The sequence below is a fragment of the Gymnoscopelus braueri genome (assembly GCF_963280865.1).
Source record: "Gymnoscopelus braueri genome assembly, chromosome: 18".
NCBI classification, from domain to species: Eukaryota; Metazoa; Chordata; class Actinopteri; order Myctophiformes; family Myctophidae; genus Gymnoscopelus; species Gymnoscopelus braueri.
In genome coordinates, this window is record NC_137618.1 from 42935843 (window position 1) to 42958816 (window position 22974).

At 42.3% G+C, this 22974-nt stretch overlaps 1 protein-coding gene across 1 annotated transcript in view; it reads right to left on the minus strand.

Annotated features, from left to right (window-relative positions):
- The window catches only part of thsd7ba (thrombospondin, type I, domain containing 7Ba), a 271757-nt gene that overhangs the window by 91115 nt on the left and 157668 nt on the right, over positions 1 to 22974 (minus strand). Inside the window, exon 13 of the mRNA XM_080456937.1 lies at positions 10470 to 10654. Within this exon, the coding sequence (XP_080313063.1) occupies positions 10470 to 10654 (185 nt within the window). The remainder of the gene's footprint in view (positions 1 to 10469; positions 10655 to 22974) is intronic.

Here is a 22974-nt window from a genome sequence, read left to right on the forward strand (position 1 = left end):
ATGTCTGTTTCTCAAATTCAAATATACTTGGACACACACACACACACACACACACACACACACACACACACGCACACACGCACACATGCACACACACACGCACACACGCACTCAACTATTTGCTCACGAATGAATGACCGATCCTTGTTCTTGTTTAGGCATCAGTGACATATTTACTGTATCACCTCGAAACAATTTTGTTTTGTGTTCGGCATCCCGCGGATAGCTTGTGACAACGCCGGCACCCGGCTGCGCGCTGGAATAATGTGCGAAAGATTTGTGAGTCTGTGTCAGCGGCGTGAGCCACTCACATTGGACAATGCAGCTTGCCATTCGCTGGCAGAAATTACATTCAAGGAGTTCATAGCCTGTAACAAAGAGAGACTATTCAGGCTTGAGGAGATCCACTGAGAGGCTTATATTGTGCGAGAGCGTCTTCGCTCGGGCTCGGCTGATAAGACGACCCCATCTCACTCGCTCGGTGAAGCGGTGGGCGAGAGAGGGGAGAGGCATCCTAGTTTAAATGAAATAACATTCATTCTCAAGTGAAAAAATGTGACGCAGTGCAGTGCACCAAAGTATGAATTAGGCTTAACCACATTAAAGGGAGCATAGCCATAATAATACATAGACGTTGGGCTGGCCGTGGATCATACGTCCAGTGGTGGAAAAAGTACTCACATATTTTATTTAAGTAAAAGTAATAAAATACTCGGCTACAAGTAAAAGTTCGGAATTCAAAAAAACAAAAAAACTCATTCTTTAGTAAAAGTACAAAAGTATTGGCATAAAAATGTACTTAAAGTACCAAAAGTTAAAGTAGTCATTATGCAGAATACACAGGTTTACAGGTGTACAGTGGGTGACATTAGTTTTTGTGCAACAAGCTCCATCTTTTTTGGTTGGTTCCAGAAAGAGAAAGAGACAAAAGAAGTGTGTGTGTGTGGGGGCCAGCTTGATGACAGGCGGTGGTCATGCCTTGTTCAACAGTCTGATGGTATAGCCGGGTGGAAGCTAGGCTCATTTGCAGAGTTTGGGCTCATTTGAGAATCATTATTCTACACAATGCAACAGAAAGTCACGTAAAGGGAGATTTTCACTGCCTGCTGTTGCCTCTATATACCAGCTCAGTTTCCAAGAGTGTCCGCCCTGAGGGAGGTTGGGGGTTCACTCCCCATGGCTGAGTGAAAGACTATAAAAATGGTACATTGCTTGGCACTCAGGATCTAGGGTTGGATTGGGATACATACACAGTACTATGTCATGTCCAGGGGGGGTACTTGCACATCATGTGACAAGTGTTGCCAGGCTTTGTGAGAGAAACAAGCAGGTCTATGAAAACAAGCCCAAAAGAAGCTACCTGAGTGCTCTAACCCTATACATTGGCTATTTGAAAATAGCGTGAGCTTGTAGATCTGCTATTTTCAAAGAAAAATCTTGGGGGAAAAGTGAAAATTTAGGAATATTTTTAAATCCACACAAATCTTGTATGGGGGTCTCTGGCACAACAATTTTCAGAAGGGGGGGGTCTCTGCAGACAATTACATTAATGTGGGGGTCCTTGACATGAAAACGTTTGAGAACGACTGGTTTAAACAACATTTAGGAAACAAGTACAAATAAGCAACTAGGCTACACTTTAGAAACAAGCCCAAACAAAACGCAACCCACAACTACCAATATTTAAAGCAACTTTACAGAAAAACAAGCCCAAAGTCGCTTATAATAAGCGGACATGGCAACACTCCATGTGACATACAAGCGTCATGTCCAGGGAGTGTACTTGTACATCAAGCTGCTTCTCGCTACAGAAACAGGAGATAGGCTCCTGATCTACAGTATAGGCATGGTTCGGGGACCGTTGGTTCCCAAGGCTGCTTACTTACTTACGTACTTACTTACTTACTTACTTACTAACTTATTGCCTATATTGAATGTGCATGTGACAATACTTGAACTAGGCTTGAACTTGAACTAGGCTATTTTAAGGCTATCTAATGCCTAAATACTGTGATAGCAGGTATTCTGTGACTGTTTAATGAGGCAAGCTGCGACATAAACGCACACCTTGAGCACTGAGATGCAGGGTGTAGCCTAAGGCTTGAGAAATCAACTGAAATGAAAACATTTGTGCTTTATGACTGTCAACTTGTCAACAGGCTATTATTACTGCAACTAACAATACTGAATATAATAGTGTCTGCTAGGCTGATACCACACAGGGCCAGCAAGAACAACGATGCAGTGCAGTATGTCTAGATAGCTAAAGTGCTCAGCGATCACGCCTGCATTGAAATAGCATTACCCAGGGGATAAACAAATCACTGTTTAATTATCATAATTAAAGTAAACACCTCGCTTGTGTACTGTACAAATAAAGCGGCAACAGAATCCCTTGACCTGAGGCAGATGGAGAGAGAGGGGAGAGAGAGAGTGACAGAGCCCCCGTTTGTATCCCGTTTCCCGTCCAAAATACTCCTATGAACTGGCATTCTTTGTCCTGGAATCTGGGTGCTTTCCACCTCCGAAGGGAAGTCCCTCTGTGCGCTCCATCTGTCCCTCGGTGTGTTTCAGAAGTGGGCCTTATTGCAAACGTTGTGAGTGTGAGCTTGCCTGCCAGAAATCTGTTTCCGTCTCCACCTCTGCTGGTGGCTGGCGGGCTGACTGCTAGACAGTGTTGATTTCGTCGACTGAAATTATGACGAAAAATGTTCGTCGACTACCTTTTTTCACTGACGAAAACCACGTAAAAACTAAATAGAAACTAAGCGATGATGACTAAAACTAAAGGTCCTTACATACCGGGGCGAATTCTTCATGCGAATAAATACGTTTATTTTTTAAACCTTATAAAGTCAATGAAAGCGTCCACATCAGTTTCGCGAAGCGAAAAAGCGTCTTTTAATTATTCGGAACGAGTCCGAATTTTGCATATATTCGCATATTCGCCGGTGTGTAAGGACCTTAAGACTCAATATATTGACAATTTCGTCAACAAATAAAAACTAGACTAAAATGTTAGTGAGGGACGAGTGGAGAAGAGATCCAGTAGAACTAAAAGACAAGTCATTTTATGTTTGGTTGCGCTCGGGTGTTGCGCTCTGAAAAAAATAGCAGATCTACAAGCTCACAACGTGTCGCGCTGCGACGCGTTGTGAGCTTGTAGATCTGCTATTTTCAGCATGCAACCAAGTGTAAAATCAGCAATTACAACGCCATCAAGGCCCGCCCAAATACATTTTAGTCAACCAAATCAACTGTAGATTTAGTCAACGTGTCGCTTCTCTACATTTGGATAGTAATCACTGATATACTGATATACTGAGTGTTTGTTCAGTCACAGGGGTCGCCCTGTCTCTCCAGCTCTGTAATAAACAGAAAATTCATTTTCAGGTGGGTTGCCAATTTCAACCACTCAGGAGAAATTACCCATTATAAGGTTCAATTTTATAGCGTTCCAGTTCCAATTTTCTGTTTACTAAAGAGCTGGAGAGATGGGGAGACCCCTGTTACCGAACAAACATGGTAGCAATGAAATCAGAATATAGAGCTATTTGACACTAAACAAATCACACATACTGCACCTTTAACAACACAATTCTTCTCTTATGGGGTCCCAACCTTTTCAGATGGGGGTCAGTGGCCAAATAGATATGTTTGAGAATCACTGGTGTAAACCAGAGGTGTAAAGTAACTAAGTACATGTACTCAAGCACTGTACAATGTTGAGGTATTTTCACTTTACTGGAGTATTTCCAATTTTCTGTACTTTTACTTCTACTCCACTACATCTCAGAGACAATTATTGTACTTTTACTCCACTACAATTATTTGACAAGTTTTTTAGTTACTAGTTATTTGTAGATTTTGATTATTATTACAAAACATACATTAACCACTTCAGCCCCTATATACATTTCAGCCATTTGAAAATAGCAGATCTATAAGCTCACAAGGCGTTGCATTATGAGCTTATAGATCTGCTATTTTCAAAAGATTTAGGGTTGGATTGGGATACATACACAGTACTATGTCATGTCCAGGGGGGGTACTTGCACATCATGTGACAAGTGTTGCCAGGCTTTGTGAGAGAAACAAGCAGGTCTATGAAAACAAGCCCAAAAGAAGCTACCTGAGTGCTCTAACCCTATACATTGGCTATTTGAAAATAGCGTGAGCTTGTAGATCTGCTATTTTCAAAGAAAAATCTTGGGGGAAAAGTGAAAATTTTATAGCGTTCCAGTTCCAATTTTCTGTTTACTAAAGAGCTGGAGAGATGGGGAGACCCCTGTTACCGAACAAACATGGTAGCAATGAAATCAGAATATAGAGCTATTTGACACTAAACAAATCACACATACTGCACCTTTAACAACACAATTCTTCTCTTATGGGGTCCCAACCTTTTCAGATGGGGGTCAGTGGCCAAATAGATATGTTTGAGAATCACCGGTGTAAACCAGAGGTGTAAAGTAACTAAGTACATGTACTCAAGCACTGTACAATGTTGAGGTATTTTCACTTTACTGGAGTATTTCCAATTTTCTGTACTTTTACTTCTACTCCAGTACATCTCAGAGACAATTATTGTACTTTTACTCCACTACAATTATTTGACAAGTTTTTTAGTTACTAGTTATTTGTAGATTTTGATTATTATTACAAAACATACATTAACCACTTCAGCCCCTATATACATTTCAGCCATTTGAAAATAGCAGATCTATAAGCTCACAAGGCGTTGCATTATGAGCTTATAGATCTGCTATTTTCAAAAGATTTTTTATACATTTTATACATTTGAAAACATAATGAGAAAGTACTCATTAAATATAACTTTGGCACTTTAAGTACATTTTGATACCAATACTTTTGTACTTTTACTTTGCGGTATGGATACTTTAACTTAAGTAAACAATTTGAGTACTTTTTCCACAAAAAAACAAAACAAAACCCATCTTTAACTGAAATGAAACAACAACAACGAAAACAACAGCAAAAAGGTGAAATGAAGTACAAAAAAATTAGGTTCAAGGCCGCCATGAGCGCTAAGTACTTCCACTAGATGACACTTTAGTTCACTGACAAATCCTCCGTTATCTTTATTCAAGGCTGAGTGACGGCTGCCCGCCTCGCACGATCTGACTTTTACCATGATGTGTGTGGTGATGAAACCACAGGTCTGACACACCTGCCAGGGTCAATCTGTGTCTCTCGGCCATGACGCACTTCTTCTTTTTCTTAGTTACCTATTTTTACAGTCATGGTCCGCTGCTTGTTGCATACTAATATTTCATGTTCCCCCCTCGGCAGAGGCTTGATAGTCAGCAGCAGTGGTGGAAAGTAAGTAAGTACTTTTTCATTTGAGTATTTCCATTTTATTCAAAGTGTTTTTTCAATTACTTTTTTTCATTTATGTAATTACATCTTTTAAGTTCATTTATTGATTTATTTTCCGCCAAAAATTTAAAAACACGGCCCCCTTGCATATTAGAAGGACAATATCAGTCACCAGAACCAAGGACAGGTGTTTTAAATGAGTCTAACATGGTTAAAATTGAGTTTGAAGTTACAATGGGTTTGTATAGGAAGGGGGCGTGACTGATAAAATGAATATCAAATATCTAAATACTGAATCAAGCAATTGAAAAACTGTCTTTTTTTCTTTTTTTTTTTTAACCAGTGATACACATCCTTTAATGGATGGTGTCAGATTCATTCAGTCAAGTGGCTCAATGGGGTGATGAAGCCATCAGCAATCAAGTGCCCTCGGTTACAAAAAAAAGCAAAAAACTAAACACTGCTTTCTAATCAGTGGCAGAAAGTGTTCACAGCAGGCCATCTTTGAATATGGAAATGAGCATCGAAATGAGCAGTGAACACACCACTTGTGAGGCATGTTAGCAGCAAGCTAAACAGTTGCAAACAGAGATTGAGTATAAATAATGGAACGGAATATGGAGCTGCTCCCTGAACTCTTCCACCACCCCCTTCCATCCTGGTCCGCTCATGCAGAGACTTAACACACTTTGCCATCACCGCTCATCACAAATTCATATGTTCAACTGCTCAGTTATTCCCTTCATGTTTCCATCTGACATCTGCACATATCCACGTGTGTGTCTTCGACGGGAGTCAACCGGGAGTCACAACCCTGCTCTCAGGTTACTGAGCTTTGCCCTAACCTCTCTGTCCATCCCTCGCTGTGATCTGGCAGCTTGGTCGAAAGCTCAGAGAAATTAGCATTGACTTGTCTGCTCTGGGACATCTTGATGTGAATCTGCTGAGGACTAAACTGGCTCAGCCTAACATGACTGAAGTTGTATTATAACGCCGGGTATACTCCTGGTGAAACTTGCCTACCCTGTGCACGCGCTTTCCAACATACCGCATAAAGAATGTACTGTATCTCAACTTTTTATGTTTCTTATCTTATCAAAAAATATCTACAAGCTCACAGCGCGTTGCATTGTGTGTCTATGGGTTTTGTATTGAAAAGTAGAGCTTGTAACTAAATAATAACTACATTGTAACACAGGTATTTTTTTCTGCCCGTCACGATATTCATACTTTACCCCCCGTTTGCGTCAGTCGCTGAATGGGTACCGGGCTGCCTGGGAATCGGAAGGTCACCGGTTCTTCCGGTCTATGTGTCAAAGTGTCCCTGCGCAAAACTCTTAATCCAGGACGACTTCACCCATTTTCAACCTATCTTCATATAATTGGTCCTCACTAATGATAATGGTTTTTAAAAAAAACTCATAGGAGGGCTGTGGACACTTCAGAATCCCACCTACAAGTGACATCATTGTTAGGCAGGTTTTGTTTCTTTTTCAAACAGATTTCTATTTAGATTTTTATTAACACGAGAACAATGGCTTCCATTATAGCATGCTAACTTTCCAGGAATAGAAAGCCTGCCGTTTCTATAAGCTTGGATTCCCCATCGTCATCGATGATGTCACTGGTAGGCGGGTTTCTGAACTGTACACAGACCTCCTCTGAGACACAGACGGAGTAGACAAACATTTAAAATGGGTGAAGTCGTCCTTTAACACATTGCAAAAATCATGTTTTCAGTGATGAAAAACGCTGGCAGAGGTGGGAGAATTAATTAATGAATACCTGGCAGAGAACGTGTTAAGAGCTCCCCCCCCGTGCACCCAACATGAGCAGCCATCACCTGGGTGAAGCTGAAACTGAATTTCTCTGAGGGATCGATCGATGAAGGTCTACCTTTTCCAGAGCTGAAGTACGCTCTCTGTTTACTGACTCCGCTGTGAATGTTGAGCTTTTTACCCACTGAGCAACATGCCTCCAGTCAGCTTGAGCAACATGCTGCAGCTCAATGGGATTTAGGGGAATGATATAACCAGTGGAGCCACGAAACCTGTCCAAGACTGTTACTTTTCAAGCACAAGCTCTTGCTAATACTTTTCATTCCTCAGATATTTATAAAATCCCAGACAGACTTCAGGTTCCCACACATTTTTTTGCGAAACTTTTCCATAACTTTTCCAATGTATTTTACCCCATTTCCAGGCCTACAGCAGTCATACGGTGAACTAATGAGGCTCTTGAACCAGTGTGCTATCAATGCCCCGAGACAGACTAGAGCGAAGGTGTCACGTGACAAAAAGAACAGGTCTACAAGCTAACAACGTATCACTGCGGACGGTGCAACGTGTTCTTAGCTTGTAGATTTATTATTTTCATCGTGATGACCTGTATACAATAGGCCGCACTCACGCTGCTTATGCACTGCGTTTTACCATGTTCATTACATTCACGTAATGTTAGACAAAAACAATGTAGGCCTATATCCAAAAATTTTCCAAAACAGCACTTTCACTTAAAACAAATAGCAAAAATCACAGATCTACAAGTTCACAACGAGAGTTGCGAGTTCGTAATTCCCTACTTTTGTGTGACACTGTAGTATGACAAAGTAGGGCATTCATTTATATAATAACGAAATCTGGAGATGTGTCGTCTGGCAGTGCTAAAAAAAACAAAAAACATACATAAACATGAAAAAAGGCATACTCCTTACTGCTAAAATGCACTGGTTTGATGGTTTTGAATTCGTAGTATAAAAGACAATAACGGCATGCTTTAAATTCCACCAAAATGTCAAATACTTTATCGTAGGTTTATGTACTGTATGTTGGCCTAGTGGGTTTATTTGGGCATGCAGGACAGCTGTGTTGCTGTATAATAAGCTCTGACAGTCTGGGGGTAGCAGCATGCCTGCTTAAACCCCAGAGTACGTTCTCTCTGCCCATCAATTCACCTGACAGAGGGAAAAGTAAGGTAAGTATTGAATTGAAGAAAAAAAAGTTGGCCAGCGAGAGTTGAAGAAACTGACTCGACCGTGACCATTCTACTCCAGTGAACATGAGTATACATACATTCACCACAAATATAAACTACGCCACGGCCACGCAGCGAGCCAGGGACGATTTTTAACCCATTCAATCCGGGAAGGCATCTACGAATGTCCTCTAAAATCCTAACAGGTTTCTGAAAAAACGTATGTTGCTGTATCAGTGGTGCTCAAACCTTTTCATGTCATGTCACCCCACAATGATATGTACAGTATTTGGCTGCCGACCCCAAAATATTTCGTTCCAGGGACCCCCCAGAAGCAAAGATTTGAGTTAAAAATATATCGTTGCTGTCCGGCAGAAACCATTTTGACGCTTTTGCATTTTTTTCCCATAAATCAGGGCCATTGAACACCCTTTACGTCTGTGTGTTGGTAAACAAATATATTGAACCAATGAAAAGCATTAAAAAGCGCTTCTGACAAAACCAGCTAACTCCATTGGATCCTCAAACTTTCTGCTAAACCAGCTAACCAGCTATAAAAGGGGGGTGGAGTTAGCTGGTTTTGCTGACTCCAGGCTCCACCCCCCTTTGACCTCCAACCTCATTGTGAGCTTGGAGGTCCATTTAGCTGTTCTTATCAATGATGAACAAAACCTCCTAACTCCACTTTTTTCATTTCCTGAAAAGTTAGCTGGAGATATTAAAAGCTTTGCACACATTTTCACGATTTTAAAAGAAAATAGCTAGTGCCGCGCTATGAGCTTGTATATCTGCTATTTTTGAATAGCCAAAAGTATAAAATAACGTGTTCCCGGATTGAAGGGGTTAATGCCGTAGATTTTGAAGAGCATTATAGATGAAGACAGTGTGTGTTTACTACTACAGCCTCCCCGAGGCAACCGATCAAATATTCATGAAGACAAACTACCCCAGCCTGTTTCAGTGTGTAATTCAGTCTTTGTCATCTGCGGTGAAATAAAGGGATTACAAGCTGCACAGGGCCCTAATTTAGGTCTGACACGCAGACTTGGGGGCTAAGGGAGGGGGGGGGGGGCAGTGTAACAGCAGAACCAAAAAACAAGAACCAGTGGTGTAAAGTAACTAAGTACATTTACTCAAGTACTGTACTTAAGTACACGTTTACTTTACTGGAGTATTTCCAATTGTCTATGCTTTTACTTTTCTACTCCACTACATCTCAGAGGTAGTGGAGTTGTACATTGTACTTTTACTCGACAACAATTATTTGGAAACATTAGTTACTAAGTTACTTTGCAGTTATAAAGTATTACATTATAAAACATACATTAACCACTTTAGCCCTATTTTATACCTAGGCTATTTGAAAATAGCAGATCTACAAGCTCACAACACACTTGTAGATCTGCTATTTTTGTACTTTTACTTTTGGTACTTTAAGTACATTTTTATACCAATACTTTTGTACTTTTACTCAAGTCCATTTTTAAATTCCGGACTTTTGCTTGTAACAGAGTACTTCTACATTGCAGTATTGATACTTTTACTTAAGTAAGACATTTGAGTACTTTTTCCACCACTGACAAGAACAAGGAAATGAGGTTGGACTGGATTGTGGACGCCAGGGCAGAACAACTGCACCGTACACGCTGTCGCAAATGCTGCACAGAGGAGACCAGCAGGGAGATAATTTTAGTATGCCTCTGGTACTGCACTATACTGTTCAGGGAATACGTCTTTTTTTCTGCACAAGTGTGCTGGAAAGGGCTTGCGAAAGGTACATACTGTAAGCATGCGACAGTGTATGTGCTGTATGAGCTCTAGTGTCCTTTTATTTGAACAAGGACACACCAAGGCTTTACTGTAGGAGCTAGCTAGACTGCCAGACGCTATACGCGGTCAATGCATTGACTCAGCCTGCGAGACAAGAGGTGGAGAGAGAGAGATAACGAGCAACACCTGTGTGTAGGATTAAGTGCCCCTTACGTGTAGAAGTGGCAAGTGCATAGATCGAGTGTGGTTAGCCCTCTGTGATCATCATCCGTTTTCGTCTGTGCTGTCAGAGATGGGTGTTCTGTTCGTTCGTGTGAGGACTTGTCTGTCTGTGTGTGTGTGTGTGTGTGTGTGTGTGCGGGAGGCGGGCGACAGCTCCCTCTTACCTGTAAGCGAGCGTTTGCGCGCCCGCGAGCTGCCACAGCCGACGCAATCCGAGAACTTGGACCACCCGGTCAGGGTGCAGTCGTCCCTGCAGGCCAACCGACACTCTCTGATCTGCGAGGGCACGGCGCCAGCCCACCTCAGGCACTCCGTCATGTCGGTCGGCTCCCCGTCCTCTCCCACGCAGCTGAGTCCTGGAGACATGGGGAAGTGGGTGAGGCGTGTCACTCTGATTAGAAAAATCTGCACTTCAATACCGCGGCTCAGATCTCCATCCAGCCGAAACACACCGCCACCAACCAGGCTCTCATTGCAGAATCAGGGACAGAATAATCTTCCTAATGTGTGCTTGTTCACACCCGGTTTAAATGATTACATAAAATTACATAAAATTCTGCACGCCCCAGTGACAGTTTTGGCTCCTGGTAGACTTCATGCTGAGACATTCTAGCGCATGATGTGTCCAAATCGTGTTTTTCTCTGTCAAAAAGAGAACACGCTGGCAGGGATGCTGAGGAGCCTCATCCCAGCGCTTCATCAAAAAAGTCGGATTTTTTTGTGAAGCATGGTGAGTGGGCTTTTGAGAAGGAGCGATAAGTGCTTTTCTAAAAAAGTTCTGAGATTTTCAGCTAGAAGCGCTAGGAGCTGCCACACGTAAAAGTCAGAGCAGGTGCTCGGTGCAGCGCCTTTTCTCTAGGTGGCCACATTTGGCAGTACATTCATTGGGAAGAACTGAAAAAAAGATGCTGGCACTAAAAAGAAATAAGAAAAATGAAAAAACGATATGGACATTCAGCCTCACTGATGCCAGAATCAGTTTGGAATAGTTGCACACAGTAAGACCAGATGGTTAATTTCAATTACCAGGCACCTCATGTAGAAGTCATTAAAACTAGCAGTCAAACTGAACAGTCTTTGAGGACTTCTGGGCCCCCAACCATCCACACATGTGTTTGCAAAACTTTCATATTATCCCTCAGTGGAACAGAAACATGACAGAATCTGTTTGGTCAAAAATGGCTTGCAGCTACAGAAAGGAGAGGAAATGCAGATAACAAAAGCCTGAGAGCAGAGGGCAGGATTAATACAAAAAAGTACGTCAGAATCGCTTGAACGGCAAAGCTAATGCTTTGCTTTAAAAGCATCCTGGCTGAATGGTCCTTGTTCAAAGAAATGTTTGAAAGAGACTTATGGAGACACTCAGCAGGGGAGGGGGTTTGAATTATAATAATCAGTAGTCCTGCCAAGCTGGTGAAAAGAAATTATTTCCCTAATTGCCAGAACTGGCATTTTTAAAAGTGTGTGTCAAACAGGGAAGGTAACGGACATGTCACCATAAAGCGAAATATAAATCACGTCACGTATGCGACTACGGAGCATAAATTAGGCACAAGAGGGGCAAGAGATATTGAAGGATATCTTCAATAATACTTTATTTTTTTTTGCATCCTGCTCCAACCAAAACCAGATTGGGGGGGCTTGCATGGACATGCTGGGTGGGGGGTGCTGACGATGTTATCCCTAAAGTGTGAACCCCCCACCATCCACCCCCTACCGTCCACCCACCCGGTTCATTGATCCACAAACATGCCTTTAACAAATCTATTGATTCCCATTTGACTTTCAAATTTTGCCCTCTGACAGCAAGCACTGTTTATTTTGCACATCTGCCGGGAGTGTTTGAGTAGGCGGGTGGTCTAGATACAAAATCCCTTTAATGCATCACAAGGGCAGGCTGGAGCGCACTTCTGTTCTACTGATGTTCTAAGTCACGCAGAAAGAAAACGCTAGCAGAGATTTGAGCCAGACGCTCTGCTGCATGGGCCTGCTCCATGTCCTGTATCTAAAGGTATACCAGTTGCTCAGCTGTGAATGTTTGTCTCGCTGGTGATAAAAGAATAATAAAAAAAATGCTCAGATTAATGTAGCGCTTTTCTAAGTACCCAAAGTCGCTTTACATAAGGAAAGGAAGGAATCAACTTTGCTTAACGCAATTAAAAAGTACACTCATCAGACGAACTGCATCTTCCAGAACTGAGGGAGAAGAACAACATCGATTATATCATGCGAAATCTGCAAAAAAACAACAACTGATTTCTTAGTTCCAACCAAAGCGGTTGAAGTACAAATTGAATCATCAACTGCAAATGGGATATATACGTTCAATTAACCTCACAACAGACACGCCTATTTTCCCCTGTCGGCTTTCAGTTCCGCCTACTTAAGCTACTCCTCTCTCTCTCTCTCTCTCTCTCCCCCCCTCTCTCTCTCGCTCTCTCTCGCTGTTCTCTCTCTCTCTCTCTCTCTCTCTCTCTCTCTCTCTCTCTCTCTCTCTCTCTCTCTCTCTCTCTCTCTCTCTCTCTCTCTACGTCTCTCTCTCTCTCTACGTCTCTCTCTCTCTCTCTCGCTTTCTCTGTCTTTCTGTCTCTCTCTCTCTCTGTGTCTCTCTCTCTCTCTCCCTCCCTCTCACTCCATCTGTTTTTCTCTCCCACTCACTCACTCACTCTTTTTGTCTTTTATTAGCCGGGCCCCAGTGTGAGTGCTGACAGTACTGACATTCTGATTTGGAATTGTGAGCCGTCCATTTTTAGCACAATTATTTCAGCTTCTCCTCGGCTTAGGCCCTTCCTTCCACGTGGCCTTTCATATGATCTCTCCTCTGAATCGTTAAAATTTTATTCTTACCTACCTGACAGGGATCATCGTTAATTACGCAATAACTTATAAAGGTTACAGTGTTTGTGGACTCTTTAAAAGGACCTTGTGTTGAACTATCCATCACATCCCCTCACCCCTCTCCTGATCTTTGAAGACGCCTGTCAACCTTATGAGCTCCGCTTTTCTCTTTACGACCGGGTCGTAACATTTTAATCAGGTTCCCTGTCTGTTGACAGCCATTGCCTACAAGTAGCTCCCGCTCAACAGCCTCCATATTACAAATGCAACCATCGTTTCCACTCGAATCAGCATATCTTTACATCCTTACATCGTTGCTATACTGCAGCCGAGGTTAGGGGTCAGTCATGTGAGAAGCTGTTTGATCCCTCATTGCTCCGATCATATTCGGAAACTTGATTGATGTTGCTAATCTCCTGTCGAACAACGTGAACCCAAACATCGCTGTTTGTCCACAGTTGTTGACACCAGCTTCACTATGTGCATTAATGATACCTTATCGCATTCGCTCCTGGAAGTCTGACATTAGCATTCACTCGACGGCCCGCCTTACATCTCGCATAAGGAGAAAGATTGTGCAGAAATGGAAATAAGCCTTTAATCAGGGCACGGGCATGCTGTTTTTTGTAAAACGCAGAGCTTCTATTAGGAAGGATTCCTGCTATTTGGGCCACGATCTTTGTGTGCCTTGGCTTCATCTAGCATTCATACATTCCGATCGGCACTCTGATATTATTGCTCGTCGAGGATGTACCCGTTAAACAATTCAAACGCTCAACTCCGAGTGAATTATGGAACCGAGAGCCACGGGTCTCTGTCAGGCCCTTGCTGGGAAGTTATTAATAAGGCGGTAATACCCTCTAATGCCTGCCATAAATTCTACTGCCTACACACATCGCGAACTGTGATCCGGCAGTGTAGCGTTGTTTGAGCGGCCATCACTCTCTGTCCGCTTGCATTCTGCCAAGGTACGAGCCTTTTGCTGCCTCACTGGGTGCAATTTACAGCTCACTATCTTGGCCTATTTATTCCGCCGTAATGCTGATGAGGCAAGTCTTGTTTGCACAGCACCGCTTCTCTGGCCTTCGCTCATTTGCATCTCAGAAGAGGTTTCTTTCAAACTACTTTTAATTGCTTTTGCACCTGCACAGCGACTTCTGCAAAACAATGGTTAATTGAAGCTGGGAGTGTGCTCCGGGGTACGTTTTTTTTAAGGTGTAAAAAACATAAAAGTGTAAGACACAGGCTTAGATCACAGGACGTTACGATACATCCTTTGGAAGCATCTCAATTTTGTTTTTTCTTTGCTGGGGGAGAACGTTTGATTCACATGTATCAGTCGTTAGAGTAAACAGCTGCAACAGCGTATTTCGAGTCCTACTAAAGTAAAGCACGGGAGCATTTTTTTACAACGAGACAAATTACAACTGCAGGCCCTGATTTGGAATGTGAAGAGAAAAAGGTGCAATAGCATATCGCCGCTGTCGGGTGGAAACCAAGAAAAACCCTGTTATTTTCAGGATTCAAATTCAAAAATAGCAAAAGTTGCAGATCTACAAGCTCGAAACGCGTCGCTTTTAGATCTACTACTTTTGATGCTTTTGTGTGACGTTGTAGTATGATGAAGTAGGGCGTTAATTTACGAAAAAAATTATAGAATATGGAGATATGAGGTTTCTGCCCGACAGCAGCGATATGCACTGCACCCACTAGCTCGTATCCATCGCTCCGAGCAGCCTCCCCCTCCTGTGGATCCCAAGCTGTAGAATCTGACCTCCCACCACAGTGTGAAAAAAAAAACACCTCTTCAGACTTCTTCATTCAGCTCGTTTCCAGTTATCCCTCCTAAACCGTAGCCAGGTTTCTATTCGATCATCCCCCTCTGCCCTCTCTCTACCCTGGCACTTGTACGGTAACATTGTACTGTGTACTACTACGTATATCTTTGCATCTGCACTTCCTTCTCGACTATTAGATGTACTGTACAGCATAACCGGTATGTTGCTCACTTGTTATCAGGTTTGGATTTGCTGGGGGGGTTATTTGTGTTTGAAGAAGACCTATGCACCTGCTTGGTGTAATATATGGTTTTAATATATCATTTTTGCAACCTTTTTATTTTATTTATGTGTACCTTGTTGTCCTTGTCATGTCTGTAAAACCCTTGTTGTAAATGTTCTTTTGTACACAGGGCACCATTGAAAAAGAGACCCTGGTAAGAAATATAATGGCTTAAGAGTGGTTCATTAGATCTTTTGTTTTTAGAAATTGAAACCTGCTTATGTGAAGTTGTGTTCAACGCAAGTTCAGGAGCAGAGACCACCCTCTGCTTATCACGGCCACTCCCCGTTCTCAATCGCTTCCCTTTCTACCACACCTGCCTTCACTCATTAGCCACTCCCCCATTCACAATCACCCGTATTCACTACATCTGCCTCCACTCACCACAGCCAATCCTTGTTGCACAATATGAATACACCTGCGATCACGCAAAAGACATGTTTGTTCTGCTTCACGTCCTCCTCCACCCCAACCGCCTCCTGCTTCCTCCTCGATTCTCGCTCTTCTTCCTTCTGTCTCTACTTCTCTAAAACTCCAGGGGGGACAGTGACGGAGCAGAGACGACCGACCGCTCCCCGAGTAGAGAAACGATGGCCGTCAGCTCCCGAGACTACGCCCCCACCCTGAGTCTCGACCTACCTTGGGTTCCTCATCCCGTTCCACATGCATCTCGTTACGTTTCAATAAATCGTTAAACTTAAGTAGAGGTGTGGTCTCTTAATAGTGAAATACCAGTTAATGTGTAGCATACGTATACAGTATCACCGTTCTCCAGAGATGGGAAGTAACGAAGTACAAGTACTTCGTTACTGTAACGAAGTACTTTTTTCGAGTATCTGTACTTTACTGAGTACTTATTTTTCTGACTACTTTTTACTTTTATCCGTTACATTTTAACACAAGTACTAGTACTTTCTACTGAGTGCTTTTTCAAAACAGGCTCGGTAGACTTTTGTTTTAATGCTAAATATTAATGTTGCGCGGCAGATCAAATTAAAAGAAGCGCTCATCCATGCAGTCGCTCGCCGGGTAGAACGTCAGTATAGCTCTGGCCAGAGTGAGTCACACACACCGGTGTGTAACATAGCGTACTGCAAATGTCTACTTCCTGTAACTAGACTAAAACATAAAACTAGTGTTGACTAATCATATTACCAGACGCTCTTATTTTGAAATCGTTTTTAGAGGAAGTGTGTTGTGTTGCTGCCACCATGACGCTGATCTGTAAGACTCGGGGGAAATGTAAACAAGAACTCACGTGGATTCAAAACGCAGATTTAGGCCAAACGTCATATTAACGATATGAAACCATGCTCCTGTGACTTAAACACGTTGGAAGTGTGTTATTTTTGAACCTCCGAAGCATTAGGTGAGTGGTTATTAATTATATCATGATGCTGGCTATTAAAAATAGTTCTACTCTGTGTGTGTAAAGACAAAAGTCCGCACAACTGTAGCTTTGGTTTAAAAAAAAAGTCTACATGGTCTTCAGGTGCACAACTTTTCAGTCATTTCTGGCTTGGCAAAGCCATAGCTTGTTAGCTGTGTGTGTGTGCGTGTGTGTGTTAATGCCATCTCTTGCTGTGTGTGTATGTCTGTAGTATGTTAACAGGATAGGTGGGCACACTACTACATCTGGTCACCTCGATGTAAAATTGGCTATTTTGTTCAAACTGTTAAAACAAAAAAAAGATGGGGGGAAATGGTCTAAAGCAGGGGTCTTCAACGTTTTTCAGGCCAAGGACCCCTTAGCTGAGAGAGAGATGAAGCAGGGACCCCCCTAGCTGAGAGAGAGATGAAGCAGGGACCCCTTAGCTGAGAGAGATGAAGCAGGGACCCCTTAGCTGAGAGAGATGAAGCAGGGACCCCCACTACATATTGTATAAAATTGTGTTCCAGATTAAACATTTTCATAGATGTCATAGATAGCTTAGGCTGTCATCAGTGTTGTGTAAATTAATGTTTTTTTATTAATTTCAGACATTTAACCACTTAAAACCTTCAATAGTCTACTTATTACGGGGCCAGAGCTCAGCTCTGGACCTGTTTTATTATTCCCTTTATTCTGTTTCTTCTGCCACTTTTCGCAGTTCTGGGTGAACCGTGCTGTCGCTTTTTACGAAACTCGGCCATATGGTAGATGGTCATGAAAAACGATCAAGAAATAAATCTCACAATCTTTCGTCAAAAGGTGGCGCTATAGCACTCAATTGAAAATGCCAACTTTGAACAGGTACAACTCATGCCCTGTTTGACCTACAGCCATAAAACTTCAATACACACATGCGTCTACTCATGATGAACAACTTTAACCCTCTGACTTTTGACCTCTGACCTTTAGATCTCCCACCATTTTGAATTATATGAAAAACAGTTAAAACCTATCTCCTCCTGGGATTTTTGAGTAATCTGCACGAAACGTTTTACACATGAACTTTGGACCTATGCCGACAAACAAGCAGCAAGATTTTTCCATAAGTGAAAAAATGAAGCTTTAATGAGCCAATGAATATTGCAGTTTTATGACAATTATTCATCTGCCCCTAACACATACATGCAGACTCACATTTCTTTGAAACTTTGCGTTAATGTTGAGGGTCATTCCAAATATTACTGAAACCAATCTTACTCCAATTGGTCAAAGGGGGGCGCTATAGCGATTTTTTGAAAGTGCAAACTTTAAACAGGCAAAAGTCATGCCTCGTTTGGCCGACAGCCATTAAACCTGCTTACACATGTGCCTTGACTCATGAGGAACACATGTATCACGTTGACCAGTAAGCTCCGCCCTTAGATTGTCCGCAATTTTGAGCAGTTTGAAAAACACTTAAACCCAGGATTTTTCAGCTATTTGCGTGAAACTGTATCATCTGTGTGATCTCCTTTTTCACAAGTTCTTGTCTGTTGGTCCAATGGCTTCTCCCTTAAACGTGTGCCTCACAACCTGAAGGTTGCCAGTTCAAGCCTCACTTGATGCGGACTTCATTAAAGTTGCATTGCACACAACATGATTGTGTCAATTAATACATGTGCAATTGTTAAACATAACCTGAAATACTTATTTGAGAGGGTATGTTTTTGCAATGTATGACATACTTCATTCTGAAAATAGCCGATCTACAATCTCAAAACTTTTCAGATAGCAACGTGTTTCTGAGTTTGTAGATCGGCTGCTTTCACTGGTTCACTTTTATCTTCAACAGACAACCTCAGCCTGGACAAAGCTATAGCACTATAGGTAATGTTGCAGCCCGTCAATCCGAAGGTTGAGGGTTAGATTCCTGTTAATGGCAATAGGTTGACACGTCCAATCAATCCATTCTGCTTCCATCCTTCTCTCTCTTCAATCTATTGTTTCCATGTCTCTCTCTCTTCAATCTATTCCGTTTCCATGTCTCTCTCTCCGCCCTTAGATTGTTCGCAATTTTGAGCAGTTTGAAAAACACTTAAACCCAGGATTTTTCAGTTATTTGCGTGAAATGGTATCATCTGTCTGACCTCCGTTTTCACTGTATCAGGTCTGTTGGTCCAATGGCTTCCCGCATAAGTGAATGTTTCACAACATCAAGGTTGCCGGTTCAAGCCTCACTTGGTGGAGACTTCATTTAAAGTGCATTGCAAACTACAAGACTGTATTAATGAATACATATGCAATTGATAAAGATAACATGAAATGCTTATCTGAGAAGGTCTGTTTTTGCAATGTATGACATACTTCATTCTGAAAATAGCCGATCTACAATCTCAAAACTTTTCAGATAGCAACGTGTTTCTGAGCTTGTAGATCGGCTGCTTTCACTGGTTCAGTTTTATCTTCAACAGACAACCTCAGCCTGGTCAAAGCTATAGCACTATAGGTAGTGTTGCAGCCTGTCAATCCAAAGGTTGAGGGTTCGATTCCTGTTAATGGCAATAGGTTGACACGTCCAATCAATCCATTCTGCTTCCATCTTTCTCTCTCTTCAATCTATTGTTTCCATGTCTCTCTCTCTTCAATCTATTCCGTTTCCATGTCTCTCTCTCCGCCCTTAGATTGTCCGCAATTTTGAGCAGTTTGAAAAACACTTAAACCCAGGATTTTTCAGTTATTTGCGTGAAATGGTATCATCTGTCTGACCTCCGTTTTCACTGGGTTAGGTCTGTTGGTCCAATGGCTTTCCGCTTAAGTGAATGTTTCATAACATCAAGGTTGGCGGTTCAAGCCTCACTTGGTGGAGACTTCATTTAAAGTACAATGCAAACAACAAGACTGTATTAATGAATACATATGCAATTGATAAAGATAACATGAAATGCTTATCTGAGAAGGTATGTTTTTGCAATGTATGACATACTTCATTCTGAAAATAGCCGATCTACAATCTCAAAACCTTTCAGATAGCAACGTGTTTCTGAGCTTGTAGATCGACTGCTTTCACTGGTTCACTTTTATCTTCAACAGACAACCTTAGCCTGGACAAAGCTATAGCACTATAGGTAGTGTTGCAGCCTGTCAATCCGAAGGTTGAGGGTTCGATTCCTGTTAATGGCAATAGGTTGAGATGTCCAATCAATCCATTCTGCTTCCATCTCTCTCTCTCTCTCTTCAATCTATTATGTTTCCATGTCTCTCTCTCTCTTCAATCTATTCTGTTTCCATGTCTCTCTCTCTCTCTCTCTCTCTCTCTCTCTTCAATCTATTCCGTTTCCATGTCTCCCTCTTCAATCTATTCCGTTTCCATGTCTCTCTCTCTCTCTCTCTCTCTCTTTTGAGGGGCGGCCATAGCTGAGTGGTTAGTGAGCCAGCCTAGGGAGCCAGAGGCCCTAGTTGCCCCAGGTACGATTCCAGGCCAGGCCAGCAAATGAAATTTGTCCCTGAGCAAGACTCTTAGCCCCCAATTGCTCACAGGCCCTCATTGGAAACAAGACCGCAAGGACTTTCATGAACAGACCTGTTAAAGGAATTATCCTTATCTCTTCAATCTATTCCGTTTCCATGTCTCTCTCTCTCTCCGATCTACAATCTCACAACTTTTCAGATAGCAACGTATTTCTGAGCTTGTAGGTCGGCTGCTTTCACTGGTTCACGTTTATCTTCAACAGACAACCTCAATCTGTACAAAGCTATAGCACTATAGGTAGTGTTGCAGCCTGTCAATCCAAAGGTTGAGGGTTCGATTCCTGTTAATGGCAATAGGTTGAGATGTCCATTCAATCCGTTCTGCTTCCATCTCTCGCTCTCTTATGTTTCCATGTCTCTCTCTCTCTCTTCAATCTATTCCGTTTCCATGTCTCTCTCGCTCTCCCTCTCTTCAATCTATTCCGTTTCCATGTCTCTCTCTCTCTTCAATCTATTCCTTTTCCAAGTCTCTCTCTCTCTTTCTCTTCAATCTATTCAGTTTCTCTCTCTCTCTTTCTCTTCAATCTATTCTTTTTCTCTCTCTCTCTCTCTCTCTCTCTCTCTCTCTCTCTCTCTCTCTCTCTCTCTCTCTCTTTCTCTTCAATCTATTCCGTTTCTCTCTCTCTCTCTTTCTCTTCAATCTATTCCGTTTCTCTCTCTCTCTTTCTCTTCAATCTATTCCGTTTCTCTCTCTCTCTCTTTCTCTTCAATCTATTCCGTTTATCTCTCTCTCTCTTCAATCTATTCCGTCTCTCTCTCTCTCTCTTCAATCTATTCCGTCTCTCTCTCTCTCTCTCTCTCTCTCTCTCTCTCTCTCTCTCTCTCTCTCTCTCTCTCTCTCTCTCTCTCTCTCTCTCTCCCTCTCTCTCTCTCTCTCTCTCTCATAATTATGTTCTTTTAGAAAGTGAGCAACAGCAACAGTCCACCTGGCCTATTCCCATGGATTGGATCTACCCACCTCACCTGCTGTCATTCCCTCTCAATCCATAATCACACCTGCCCTCACTCACTCCTCATTAGTCTCTCTCTCTCTCTCTCTCTCTCTCCTCTCTCTCTCTCTCTCTCTCTCTCTCTCTCTCTCTCTCTCTCTCTCTCTCTCTCTCTCTCTCTCTCTCTCTCTCTCTCTCCTGGCCCCGCTTATCGCTGCTTGCAGCTATATTTAGTACTTGATTTGCTCCTTTTCCAAACCTCTTTGCCAAAAATAGCCGATCTACAAGCTCAAGTACGCCTTGCAGCGCGAGGCGTTGTGAGCTTGTAGACCCTAGACCCTAGGGGTCCCGGACCCCCTGTTGAAGACCCCTGGTCTAAAGTAAAGTCTATATGATTAGAACATGCATAAACATTCGACAATTTAGCTGAATAGGATGGGGTAGGACTACGCTACTGTATTTTAACATCAGTCATAATGGTGGTAGCCTACTTGGAGAAGCAAATATTTTCTCAGGTGGTACTCAGTGTAAAAAGGTTGAGAACCACTTATTGATTTCAAGAGTTGGGTCGACTACTTGTATGATTCGTCACATCACAGTTTGGAAACCAATCCTGGGCCAGTTTTAAGACGTGTGTTTGGTGGGGATCTTTTAAGTTTAATAGCCTTGAGGTACAATTGGCTTTGCACAGAAATATCCGGTAAAAATACTTTTTTAAAGTATTTCAGAGCATGTACTTTTTTACTTTTACTCGAGTAATTATTTGAATGAGTACTTCTACTTTTACCAAAGTAGTTTTTTACACAAGTAATTGTACTTCTACTCGAGTACAGAATGTCAGTACTTTTCCCATCTCTGCCGTTCTCTAATTCATTGACCAATGACCACATACCGTTTAAATGTTCATGGCACTTACTCCAACCTTGCATTTTGCAAGTCGCTCTGCAGAAAAAGCTACAAAAGTGAATTGTAATTGAAATGCAGATACTCAAAAATGTTCAGTGGATTAGCATTAGCCATAATTTAAGGGCAAGTGATAAAAAGCTGCCCCTTTGCTGAAAGCTGTTACTTTAAGCCTCATTATTTCTAATGACTACCACTCACTAACATTCACCACAAATTCCATCCTCACACTTACTTATTAGTTATTTTGAAATGTCATAGTTATTTAACTTAGCGTTTTTCTAATCAAAATCAAATATGAAGCTGGTAAAGGTCAATGAGGATTATTACTAAAGCTAGGAATCCGCCACCCCCATCCCTACTGAAAAGTCACACAAATTCACGGGAGAAAATATCTGCTGTAATTAGGCCATGGAAACGAAACTACTGCGCTGCTGTGCACCGGAGCAGAAACGCTGGAAAGTTCTCGAGACACAACACACTGCACAGAGAAGTGATTTGATTTCAATCTTCTCAGGAAATTAGATACAACAGCTAGTTTCTAGTACTTATAGGGACGTTTACCCTCCGCTAAACAAATCTGAAATGATCCAATTAACACCCTCTACTGCCTTTTAAAAGACTTCTGTCCGCTAGCTGCAGTCATCATCTCCGCACTTTTTCAAGGGCGGTCTAGAAAGAATCCACACTGCTCAGTGCTCAGATACAATGAGACACCACACACACATTCTTGATTGTTCACTCCCAACTCGTAGTCGTAATAAGGTTGATGCGTCGGCTAAAAGGCAGGCACGCCGCCAGAAGCGGAATTGAGCCCCGCGAGGCACCCAGGAGCGAGCCGATAGGCAAAGTGAGTGCCGTGCTGAGCGGAGCGATGTCGAAGTCTGCTTCTGACGACTCAAGGGCCGTTCAAGTTGCATACTGATAGGCAGAGGATCATAAATCATCCGTCCTCCTCAACGTGCAACGAGTCCCGTTGCGGCAAACGGGTGTCGCAAATCCTGTCCCAAATCGCCACCAGTTTGACGCGACGGCTGTGAGAATTTGTTGTGATGTTGT